This window comes from Aulonocara sp. 'chitande type north' Nkhata Bay, linkage group LG20 (genome assembly GCF_057382095.1).
Source record: "Aulonocara sp. 'chitande type north' Nkhata Bay isolate Kocher_YH1m ecotype deep benthic linkage group LG20, A_spYH_male_GT1.1, whole genome shotgun sequence".
Classification (NCBI taxonomy): Eukaryota; Metazoa; Chordata; class Actinopteri; order Cichliformes; family Cichlidae; genus Aulonocara; species Aulonocara sp. 'chitande type north' Nkhata Bay.
Window position 1 is genome coordinate 2,084,751 of NC_141363.1, and position 12,737 is coordinate 2,097,487.

General features: G+C 40.4%; 1 protein-coding gene across 2 annotated transcripts in view; it reads right to left on the reverse strand.

Annotated features, from left to right (window-relative positions):
- LOC147304777 (homeobox protein Hox-C10a-like) overlaps window positions 1-8,917 on the reverse strand; it is a 43,932-nt gene extending 35,015 nt beyond the window's left edge. For both annotated transcript variants that reach the window (XM_086277017.1, XM_086277016.1), the window contains exons 1-2: window positions 8,037-8,917; window positions 4,883-6,248 (exon numbers count right to left, since the gene is read on the reverse strand). In XM_086277017.1, coding sequence (XP_086133143.1) covers window positions 5,971-6,248; window positions 8,037-8,751 — 993 coding nt within the window. In that variant the 5' untranslated portion in view covers window positions 8,752-8,917 and the 3' untranslated portion in view covers window positions 4,883-5,970. The remainder of the gene's footprint in view (window positions 1-4,882; window positions 6,249-8,036) is intronic.
- Window positions 8,918-12,737: the final 3,820 nt, after the last annotated feature.

Genomic DNA, 12,737 nt, shown 5'->3' on the forward strand with positions numbered 1-12,737 from the left:
AAACAACGTGCATCAAATCATATACGCAGTAGGAAGTCCTACGTTTGTGCTCGCTGCTGAGTTCAGATTCAACCATGAAATTTAAAAGACCAGACGGCGGACCTTAACCCGGATAACTCCAAACGGTGTCCTGGTGTGTGCTGATGAATGCGCAGCTCTGAGCCTAGTTATTGTTCACCCGCAGGTTAATCGAGACAAAGAAATTTACCAAATGTGCTAATCAGTTCTTTTATTCATTTGTTTTTCTGGAGGTTTAACATTTGCAGTCTGCTGATTTCAGATATTCCCAGTATAATGAAATAGTACTCAATGAGCAATTATTACAATCCGATCGTAAAGACGAATTCGAATATATCCTGTATCGATGTCTGCAACAATGCACTAATATCATTTTTATTGTTTTGAAGTGTGCTTTTGTTTCCGTGTGTGCGTGTGTGTATGTGTCATTAATGAGAAGTAACTTCTGTTCAATTATCTTCCATCATCCATTTCACTCTTGTATCCGTCTTATTTTGCAATAAATAAAAAAGTATTTTTTATATAAACCATTTGTTGTTCGTCGTTTCTTTTTTCTTTTGATGAATGTCTGTCCTTAATCTCTATTCTTCCAGGGCACAACTACACTTGCAGCTGAACCAGCTGATAATATACTGTCGCAGAAAATCCCCTTTTGTTGCATGACCAAACACTGTCCTACTTTAGTTCCATAACATTTTATAGAGAAACACAACCTCGTGTAGCAGAAGTGACTGTTTTTGTTGAACACGTGCACTCTAAAATCAACAAATCAAGAGTGAAACTTGACAAATCAAAAGTATACGGCTAAAAGTTTAACTGGAGAAAAATACAGAACCGTCTGTTTGGCTTGTTTATGGGATTTGTAGTCGTCTGTGGCACAGTTGGTTTTATATCTGAGGTTTCAAAAAATCTCATATTGGTCTAATAACGATTTGTAATCTATGCAATATATGACACTGTCTATTACAGCGAGTCTACGTTTTCATTTTACTACAGTCGTTTGTCCTTCTGACATGCAAAATAATTTATCCAAAAAACGGCTTCTTGAATCAATGATGACAATAGACTAACTATAACTCCGCCAACATATGTACGTCAGATTCTGACATGTATCACTTACACACATTTCCCATGGACAAAAATACACACAAATACAGGTGTTGTAGCAATTTTCAAAAAGCCTATTTGTGCCGCATGAACCAAAGCGTGTGTTTGCAGTGCACTGATGCTTCTTATTAATACGGACTCACAGGCATGTAATCAGTGTTTGCTCCGTCAAAATAATCTTCGCGCCCGCGTTTTTAATTCAGCAGCCACCTTTCACCGTAAAAAATGATTGTAGATGAATACAGCAACATGCTTCTCGTGATAATATTAGAAGGGGAACTTCAGCTAAGATCATTAGTACACTTGCATGAAAATCGCCGTGTGTGCGGATTGCGAATTTCTCTGTAAGTGTATCTTTATAAACCCGCAAGGCTACTCAAGCTGATATTACACCCAATGCTTATTCAGATAAACTGACTCATCTTGATTGTCAAGTGAGTCAGAACTCTGTATCTGAGTCTGCTTTTATCAGAAAAACCGGTCCGGGGAAGATAATAAACATGGATACGAGGTGTGCGTTGGAACATGACTTTCTTTTATTAGACATGCCAGTGCCAGAATGGAAGCGCATTATTTTTCCTGTTTAGAGCAGAGATACTGAAAGTAATTATTCTGTCAAATGAATGGTAAGAGCAAGATAACTACTGCAAAATTGACAAGACATCACAAGACATCACAAGTTCTAACTCACGCGCGCGCGCGCACACACACACACAAATACGAAATAAACGCGTCTCATTTCTCTTTTCCAAAATTAGTTAGTCACGTTCAAATACGACATCTAGGCTATGTTATCTGTTTAAACTACACATAAAGATAATTCAAAGAAACGTTAACACAATGTGTTCATAACGCCCCAAACGCTGAATATTAAGGACCACAGAGTTGTACTATGATCTACTGAAAGGCCAAAAACTACAATAATAATTTCTCCTCCTGTATTGGATGGAAATCCCAAGATAACCGCTGCACGCCAGTGTTTCAGAGAATCAATAAATGACATTCTTATTCTAATAAATTAGCTTTAAAAATGTCTTTCAAACGCATTTTGTGTCAAAACAGCCCGTAAAGTGATCAGTTCTGAAGCTGATCAATTACAGTGCTGGTGAGCAGGCCTGTGACAGTTTGAATTTTTCGCGCAGTTAATATATAAAACAGCGTAAGTCGCTTTCTCTCTCTCTCTCTCCCCCCCCCCCCCCCCCCCTTTTTTTTCTAAGGCCACGAGTGTCACTTATTTACAGAAAAATTCTATTCTTATTGAGGCTTTCCTTTATAATCCATCCTGAGGCTGGAAAGCGTTCTCAGTTATTAAATGTCATTCAACAAATCCAAAAAAGGCGCATTTTAAGAGTCATTCCTGCACCGCACAAATTGGCAATAGAGCAGTCTTCACATTTTCCATTCCAAAGAAAGAAGGATAACACCCCTTCTGAATTCAAACCCTAATCAATCTTCTTGGTAAAATGGTAAAAATAAAATAAATTTCGAAGTGCTACTTTTTCCTCTCTATCATAAAATAAACATAATGAATGTGGAAAATGACAGTAGAAAAAAGGTAAAGGGGGAAACAAAGAAAGAAAGAAAAGCTGTTAGCATATTTGGTTCATGTCTGATCATGCCAGCAGCAGTGAGACATCTTGAGCTGTCCCAAAGGAAGCGGCTGTGTAAAGGCTTCAGTTCCTGTGCGCAACTACAAAGTGGAATAAATTACTTTATGTGTATATGGTTTTAGGGTGAATCTGTGCAGCTCTCGGGGCTGTTTTCGGCGCTGTAAAGTCTTTGTCAGTGGTGCATTCCAAGAGAGACACTCATTCACTGAGCTGAATGAAAGTGACTTTGGATTCCAGACTGTCTCTTCCACTGGTGCTACCGCTACAAGGAGGGGGCTGAGAAAACAAGGGGAGATAGTGACTAGCATAAACACTGGACTGCCTTTCCAAAAAAAAAAAGTGCTTGCAGAATAAGCAGCTCTTTCATCAATAAGTTATTGTGTTTCATTGACCGCTGACGTAAGCTAAAACCCCTTTCCTGACAGATATCTAGTCATTTTTGAGAGTTTCTTTTCTATTGTCCTTCTCCCCTTTTCATTAATTTTAACTATGATAAAACAATGTTTATTACAAGACATAAAGTTTTGCCAACTATCGGTGACCGTCAGTGAGTTTAGATTCAAACATAAATATCATTCATTTCTAAATTCACGCTAGAAATGAATGGTTACTCTGATAATTTAATTAATTTAAGTGCCATTAGTCCAAAAATGTACACTGAAAGTGTTGCGGGTCGACTCCAATAAAGATATAATGTGTGCCCATTATGTTTTGGAAACTTAGCCACAACACATAACAGATGAAACCGTGTAAAATCCAGGATATTCTTCCGCATAGTGGTCCGTGGAAAGACAAAATAAAGTTTCAAACATTTAAGTAGAACCAGAGGAAACACAACTGAAAGACATAAAAGACCCAAACACACAAAGATTTTTGTAGGAATTTGTACTAAAAATGTAACATTTTGAATCTTCAATGCAAAATGTGGCTAACGGAGCGATTGTTGTTTGTGTGTATTCTAATGTTTTCTAGTAAACAGTCATCAGTAGCTATTGCTGGAAATGACAAAGTAGCTTTTTGTGTTGACGTTAGGGAGCCTATCGCTGCAAAACCTCCCAGCAAATTGGAAGTTGGAACTGAACGGCCTTTTGGTTTTAAACACTTAAAAGAAGTTGTGCATTAGCAGAAGAGAGAGCTCAGATGAAGTCATAGAAGTGTCATTAGCATAAATGTCCTGTTACACATTTAATTAGTTAAGTCCGCGACATATCCAGCCACCTATGTATCCATGTCTCTTTCTATCTCATCATAAAACAGCTGAAACAACGAAACCTAAACGGACAGCCAGTGATGACAGATGCACCACTACGCAGTCTAAAACTTTACCCCATGTTGTTTACAACCTATTCTCCTTCTGAGAGCCTCTGGGAGGTTTTACAGCCCACCACAAAAATAACAGCAAAGAAAGAAAACGTCTCTGTCCAAGGTATTGCAACTCAGTTCATTTACAATGCCATTTGCGGGGACCTGTGTGACTATAGGGGGTAATTCGGCGGAAATTGTGCCCTTGATGAAGACGAACTGACGTAATCAAGGCAGTTTCTTGTTGCCGAGCCAGGAAGCCAACCCCAACAACATGAAACTACCTAAACCACGCTTCAGCTTCGCGCAAAGGGGTTTACAAAAAATATCCATGGAAAGGACAATGCATGAAAAGCCAAGTGGGGATTAACACTATCCAGCACTAAGGGAAAAGGCGAGTATGATACACACTGTGGTCTGCAATCATGCTGCTTTTTACGCTGCCTGTAGACACATTAGATGTGCCATGACTTTTAATTGTATCGTCTCAAAAACCGCATCCATCTAATTTTGCTACTCTTCTAAATTCATAAATATTATTGTGTCAGCGCAGCGTAAATTTAGTCCATTCGTTAAGTAAACATAGCCTAAAAATCCAGTCCAGCAAATCTCCAGAGCTAATCCAAAAAACAAACAAACAAAGAAAACAATCAGCAACCAGCATCGTGATTCGAGAAAGAAACTGAGTAGCAATCAGCAGCACGCTGAAACAACTTCATTCAAACTACGGACGCGAGCAGGCGTGCACCGTGCGTGCCAAATGAGCTGTCAGGCAAAGTTCTTTGACAGATGCGCCACACTTCCCGAAACAGGAAATAAAAATATTACGTAAAACCGGGTCCTACCTTCACTTGTCTTCGGTAGACGCCTTCCAGATGCGCTTTGTTATCCACGTGTTTGCCGTGACGCTTGTTATTATTGTCACTGGAGCCGTCGCTGTCCTTTTATCCACCATCCTCCTTATCTCCTGCGCCCATGAAGCTCCACTATCCCCGGGGTGGAGGCGCCTGCTCCTGCCAGCCCAGCGCCTCTCGGCTGGGTCCTGCACACTGCAGTCTCTGCTGTGTGGATTAGCCCTCCTCCACACACACCTTTAAACGCATCTTTACTGCTGCAGCACATTATATTTGCAGATCATAAAATCCACCCCCAACGCTTTCCAGGGCGAACCTGACATTAGAATTTTATGACCTTGACTTACTGTGGTCACCTGGATAATATTTAAATCAACGTTATGGTCTCTCACTTCTATTAAAACTGCCATGATCTCCTTCTCTCATCCGCAGTGTCTCTCCCTCCCTCTCATTTTCATTGCTATGCTAGGGGAAGGACAAAGTTGGAAATAGCTTTTTATCTAATTCGCCCTCCTTTCTTTCTTTTTTATTGTTTTGGAATCGTTCGCCATGACATAGTTTAATATCATCGCGTGCATGCACATTACACACCAAGGAAGAAGCAGCAGCACAAGTGGCATTTCATTCATTGAAGCTCAGCAAAATGAAACCGCTTACATGCCACTAGCTATTTATAGACTGCGTGAATGTCGCCTCCTCTTTTCCTTTGGTTCATGTTATATTACAATTAAAATGACAAGCTAATAGCACCTTACTGTCCCAGTGTCGCTACAACTGTTTACCTGGAAAGCTCAGGTCTGGTCTGCAAGTTGCAGCGTTTAGATCGTTCATATAGGAAGGCACGATGTGTGCACGTGTGCTTAGTGTGCACATAAGGAGAAAGATCACTAAATAATTGCTGGGTGTATCATTTATAGACACATGCATATCTGTTGATATCTTTGCCTGGGCTGTCTGTGTGCGTGATTTGGATGTAATGGATGTGATGTATGATGTGTGTGTGTGTGTGTGTGTGTGTGTGTGTGTGTGTGTGTGTGTGTGTGTGTGTGTGTGTGTGTGTGTGTGTGTTAAATATCTGCTCAGGAGTAGTTGTAGACTGCGCTCTGTTCCCTTTCTCGGCTCTCCCTGTTTAGCTTCTTGAGCTTCATGCGTCTGTTTTGGAACCAGATCTTGACCTGTCTGTCGGTCAGGTTGATACTCCGGCTGATCTCCAGGCGGCGCTCCCGAGACAGATACATGTTGAACAAGAACTCCTTTTCCAGCTCCAGCGTCTGATGCTTTGTGTAGGGACAGCGCTTCTTCCTTCCACTTTTGGCTTTTAACCAGCTTCCCGTTGTCTTTTCCGCGGACAAATCATCTAGCGGAGCGAGAGAAATAAGACAGTGAGAAAACAGGCGGCCAAATCCCGACATTTTGCGCGGAGATCTTCAAGGCGTTGATCAGTACAGTAGATGCTAGGTACACGCCCACATCTTCTAAATGCACATTCAATACCGTTCAAAGAAATCCAAATTAGTAGTTTAAGAGAACAGCTTCACCTGGGTGCTTCACCTCCGCTCTTACTCGAACAAATGAACTACATCGAGCATCGCACCTTTTCTAACAACTCCTACTGCTTGCAAATTGCTTCTGTAAGATGTACAACTATAATTAGATGGAATCAAACGAGGGTGTGCAGACACTTCCTTTGTCTATGTTGGACCTCAGACTCCCATAAAACTTTATTACCTTTGCACACCGGAGCCAGATATATTTTTTATTTTTTTTTTAGCTTCATCTTAAAACAAGAGGCGGTCTCTGCAGCATGATACCAGATTTAGGGGGGGGTAAGGACAAAGAAACAACGCATCGAAGTACCAGCAGCGGAAAAAATCACACTGCTGCGCTGCACACTCACTTAATTTCTTGATTAGCTCGCAGACTCTAGGGAATAACCCCCCCCCCCCCCTCCCCCAACGCCACACACGTATAAACACAGGCAGATTATTTTAATAATTACCCTAATGTGAACAGTCTCTGTGTGCCCAACATTTAATCATTACCAAAACATTTAATTCCGTAATTTAATTCTCACGAACACGCGCAAACACACAGACAAACACACCCACCCACACACACACACACACTCTCTCCCCCTCCCAAATCCAAATATACACAAACACAGACCCTACAGCATTGTCCAATTAAATTAAAAATAAAAGCATAGTGTTGATCTTCATCTATAAATAACAAGGTGAAATTCACTTTAAATAAGCTAATGAAAAATATGTAATAACTTTAAGATTCATTACGGGTGTTATACCAGTGCCATTACGACTAATACTACTAATACTAATGCTGCTGCTATTACTATAACTACTAATATTACTACTAATAATAAGGATAATAATAATAACTAGAAATACAAAAAACGATCAACAGATTGTGTTCTTACAGAATTAATTTACCTCTGCATATGTTGTCAAATATAACGTGTCAGCTTTCTTTCCTGAAAAAGCAAAAGTATTGTCCAACGTGTTCTTTTAATTGTTTTACGTACACCGTACAATTAGTGGCCTTTCATGAGCTTACATTCTGTCTATTATTATTATTATTATTATTATTATTATTATTATTATTATTATTATTATTATTATTATTATTATTATTATTATTATTATTATTATTATTATATCCTCAATAATTTGGGTCGAAAAGTTTAAAACTTTGGAGACAACCCGTACAATTTAATACTGCCTCAATGCCGGAATTTTGAGGTATGAAATGGTGCTGTTACTTCTGTCAATAAATAACCAGAGCTTGTATGAAAGAGAGAGCGGCGGCGGAGGGGGGGGGGCTGTTTATTCTAATGATAACTGCCCATCTCACGTTGTCACATTAATGGAACTGTGTTAAATGCCACGAGCACCGTACCCCCTCCTAGGCCAGGCTATCAAATCCCCATGCAGACCATATGACTGATATCAAACACAAAGCTACATTAAAGTTATTAATTATTGCATCCGTGCGATCCTTTTAGTAACACCGTCAACAACCCGCCTGCGTGTGCGCGTGAGCATTGTACTGACACATATGCACGTGTCTGAGTTAAAGTTGGGGGTGGGGGGTGAGGTGGGGTGGGGGTGGGCGTAAATTAGCCTTCTACCTTTTAATTCCCCGTCCGAGATATCTGTGCAGCTGTCACTCTTGGCCTTCTCTTCCTTCCTGCTCTGACTCTCCTCTGTTTTGGAAAGCTCTCTCGCTGTCTCCTTCGCTTTGCTGCGACTTATTGTCGATTCTGCTGATGGTTCAACAGATGTCGCCAAGTGGGTCAGAGAGAAACTGGAGGGGAACTGCCGACCATCCTGTGGCGGCCTCTCTCCGCTGTACACCTTGAAACATCCGCTGGAAGAGGAGGCAGTTTGCTGAGGCCGGCAGCTATTGTCCCCAAGCCGGATGTAAGTGGCTGACTCTGTTGTCTGTTTCCCCTTATTGCTGTCATCCTGGTAGAGGCAACAAAACGCCTCCTCTTTGACGCTACCCATTGGAAACGAGCAGGGTTGTAAACACTGGGCAACAGGTTGCTCGTCCCTGGAGGTTTTGGAGCCTGGGGTCCATGTGGCCAGTTGTGTTGACAGGTAGGCCTCATCCTGGAAGCCGCTGAGCGACACACCGCCCGGAGTAAGAATCTCGTCTCCTTTCGAGAGTGAAGACAGTCCAACCTTCCCACTGTTTCTCATCACTGAATATCCGTACTCTGCAGCTGAGTGGATGTACATTCCGGGGTTGCTGGAATAACTGTCACCCCTGAAGGAAGATGATCCTCCCATTAAGGAATCCATGAGGAAGTTACCGGGAGCTATGTTATTCGGACATGACATTTTTGCATTTGGTAACACAGTAATCGTTTGGTGTGTTCCACTGGTCTAAACTACGGGATTCTCCGGGAGAAAAATGACAGTAGGATGCTGACATCTTTTGGAGGGGGGTGCAAAAATATCAGTAACATAATTATGGATGCTCGGAGACATGTCATGTGAGTTTCAGACCAATGGCTGCGTGGAAGTGGCCTTGATGCTCCAGACTGACGTGACGTCAGCGCGGTCAAGTTGGGAAGAGTAAGGGTTTTTTGGTAGAGCAAGAGCGCCACCTAGTGACCATCTGGGGGTCAGACCAGCAGGCCCATACCAGGAAGAACAAAGGACGGCAGCTCTTGCTGCAGTGATTTTAAAGGCTCTTACTACGTGGCTTTTGGATGTTTTATTTCTAGTTCAGCACAAACTTTTAGATGCTTCAAAGCAAATTAACTCAGCCATGCCTCGAGTTTCTGTTCGCCTCGGAGCTTATGCTGTGGAGACGAAGCCGCCTGGATTTGATCCAAATGGTACAATTTGTGTATTTTCTTTTTGTTTTCTTCTTTTTAAAACTCCAACCGCTTTGTTGTTGTCACAGGTTTAGCGAGAAAAGCTGTAAGCGGGAAAGAAGATGTGTTGTTTTCTTAAACAAAGCCTCAGCAGGAATGAGGACATTTTTTTACGGTGGGAAATTTAAAGAAATAGTACAGATGAATGTGTGGAGCAGCCCAAAAAGTAATTGGCCAGTAATCTTTTTCTTTTTGCTTTTTTTCCTTTTGATCTGCTTAATATAAAACTGTCATCTTTTGGGAAAAGGCTTTTTGACTGATTGTGTAGCATTACCACCATAATTTGTATTCTCTGATTATTAATTTGGATTTGTTTTGTATTACCATTGTGCTCCAGCTGAAATGCACCAGAATTCATTAGACTAATCATAATAATAGTGCCACATCTTTTTAAAGCAATTGGTCAACTTCAAGTAGACTGAAATAACCAACGAAGCAGCACTTGGTTGTTTAACGGGGTGTCGCCTTATAATGTGTTCAACTGTACGGGGAAATTGCAAATGGATGGCCTACAAGGATATTTATGTTGTGGTGTACAGAATTATATTAAGTGTCTTTTACGTATATATAGCCTAATAAATAGGTATTTGCTTACTTGAGCACATATAGTATTTCTATAAATGTTTCAATTCCTTTGCACATGTTTGGATGTGTTATTATTAGTACTTTAACTGTTTTTTTTAATAGTTTGTTGTTTTGCTTTGTTTTTATTACCATTATTATTGTCATCATTATTTCACACGCGGAGTAGCAGTGGAAACAAGGATTTGAAAATAATTTCCTCTATTCAATATGAGCTTTGAAAGTGTTTACGCACAGAAAGTTTTTTTAATGTGATTTTGTTTCTTCTGTCCTCAACGCTAGATCATGTCTAAATTATAATAACAGTTATCATGTAAAAAGCATAAAAACATGGGGAAAAAACATGCCGTTTTATTCAACAAAGTAGAATAAAACGGATATAAAACAAATATAAATGTAGGCTGTTGTCCAACTTTCATATCACGTAATTTAAAGCCTACATTAAAAGTCAGAAGAACAACAGCGTTATATTTTATACCCACTGGATTGAAACTGAACCGTAGTTTAGCTAATTGTTGACTTTTCCTCGTTAACATAGAAAAGCTGGCTAGAACGAGTTAGACCTCAGCATATTTTGTATTTCAGCAACTGTAAAACTTGGCTGCTAAAGCAGGCTATGTTTAAACGCTTTAAAATGTTTCTTAAAATGCTTTAACCACGGAGACGGTTAGCCTGCTTGTTTACTCTGTGAAAGAAAATGCACGCGAGGCTGTTTCCAGTTCAGAATCATTTCCAAAGGCAAGGGCAACATATTTTGTATCACTTTGCGCTTTTGGTTATGTGTCGGTGTGTAATGTGTATAAAATGAATACACACACACACACACACACACACACACACACACACACACACACACACACACACACACACACACACACATACATACATAGTCAATGTAGGTGAAATAAATACTCAGAGTAAATGATGGTTGTTTTGTGTTTTTTTTTTCCAAACACGCGCCGAACACAATCTTGGCCGTGTGGATACATTACTGTAGTGAACGTGTTCATCAAACACCACAGCATAAACAATACCCTGGTGTTTGGCAATGAGGAGACAATATAGACAACATAGAGAACGAATAGAAATGTAGCCAATTTTCACACCTAAAAATTGTGTAACAAAAGCAGGTTTTTGCTTCATAGAAGGACACAACACCCACACGTTATATTGTCAGCTCATTTCACAAAGTCACACCACTGACAAACACGCACAAAAATGCTTTATGACACATTCCCACCTAGCCCGCAGGGTAACAGCGACTCAGCACAAAGCCTGAAACAGTCACGAGTAAAAGCAAATTATATGCGCACTAGTTAGATTTAATAACAGATGCATTTCACAAAAGACGCAAAGAAACCTCACAAACCTGGCAAAAGTGCATACTGGAGTGATATATCTGAAATGATAAAGTAAAATGACACAACGCCTGTTGTTATGGTAGTACCCAAAATGTGTGCTGGGATGCCACAGATGGGACAGTAATGTGCTGTTGCAGAGCTGCCAGCAGCATGGAAAATGTGCAGTGATTTCACAAACCAGTCATTGAAATTGTGTTTGAGGCTATAATAACAGAAAAACACGAGCGTATGACTTGATTGTTTTTTTGTTGTTTATATTTTTCTTACAGCAGAATGCACATTCACCCTGCACATGATGGCAGAAGAGCTCCACTTGAAACAATCAGATTTGCGTGACTGTGATTATCATAAGCTAGAAGTGAGGGGAGCTAACTGTTGTACTTGCTGTAGAGCCCAAAGATTGCGGTAGTTAAAGCAAAGCTATCCCCACCTTTATGCTTTTCTTAAAAAGAAACTGAGGAAAACTTTCAATGGGCATTCATTCTTCTCTGCTTCCATAACAGAATGTTGTTTGTTTATACAGATCCATTTCTCCCATGGAAACGCGAGAACCACCTTATTTCCCAATAAGTGGTCCCTGAAAATTTCTGGATTTTTTCCTTTTTCCTTTTTTTCAATTTTTTTCTTTTTTGCAAGACGCCTAAAGCCGGTTTTGTTGTCTGGCTAAACATTTTGAAGAAAAAGCTGCCCCCCCCCCCACACACACACACACACACACGCACTTTACTGGCACTGTTTTTTGTTTTGTTTTTACCATGGTCTTTACACTTGTCTAAATTTCAGCCAGCAACCAACACTACTGCAATAATTTATCGTATAAATTATTGCAAACCTGGAGGTTGTTATGATAATGCCAGCAGGTATGGGTGGTGAATGCTGCGAGACAGCCTACATGGTAGTGGGTTTCCTGCACTAATCAGGAGCCACTGGGGCGACATAACTAATTTGCTCCTGGCGGCCACTTTAAAATATCTTTCCAGTTGCAAGTAGGCAGGCTGTGCTTTGTGAGCTCTTTCATGCTGTTGTCCACTCCGTGGCTAACTTCAAATTTATGGTGCCAGGATCACGCAAGCGCTTAATTAAATAGCAAAGCGATAACCACCATCAAAGTACAGCAGGATTACATTATTACCTTTTTACCGAATACCTTACACCAGATGCCATGTGCATGGGATTTAAACTTTCGATAAGTTTTACCAAAACTAATTTTGGTGACAACAATCCATAAATGGCAGCCTACAAAAGCGCTAATGTAAATGAAGGCGCTTTGTAAGCTAGTTGGTTGCAGCAATAGGTGCTCGTTTTACAGCGACGAACTGGTTTATGGCCCAATAGAACCGGTTAGGTGCTGAGATGTAAGTACAACATCGTAGTATAAAAGCATTCAATAGCCTATAATCACTTGATTAGAATTTGCAGGAGGCGGGTAACAAAATACCGCCAAGTATACTTACAAGAAAAATAAAGCAAATTTAAAGTCAGAACAGTTTAGAGATGAAAA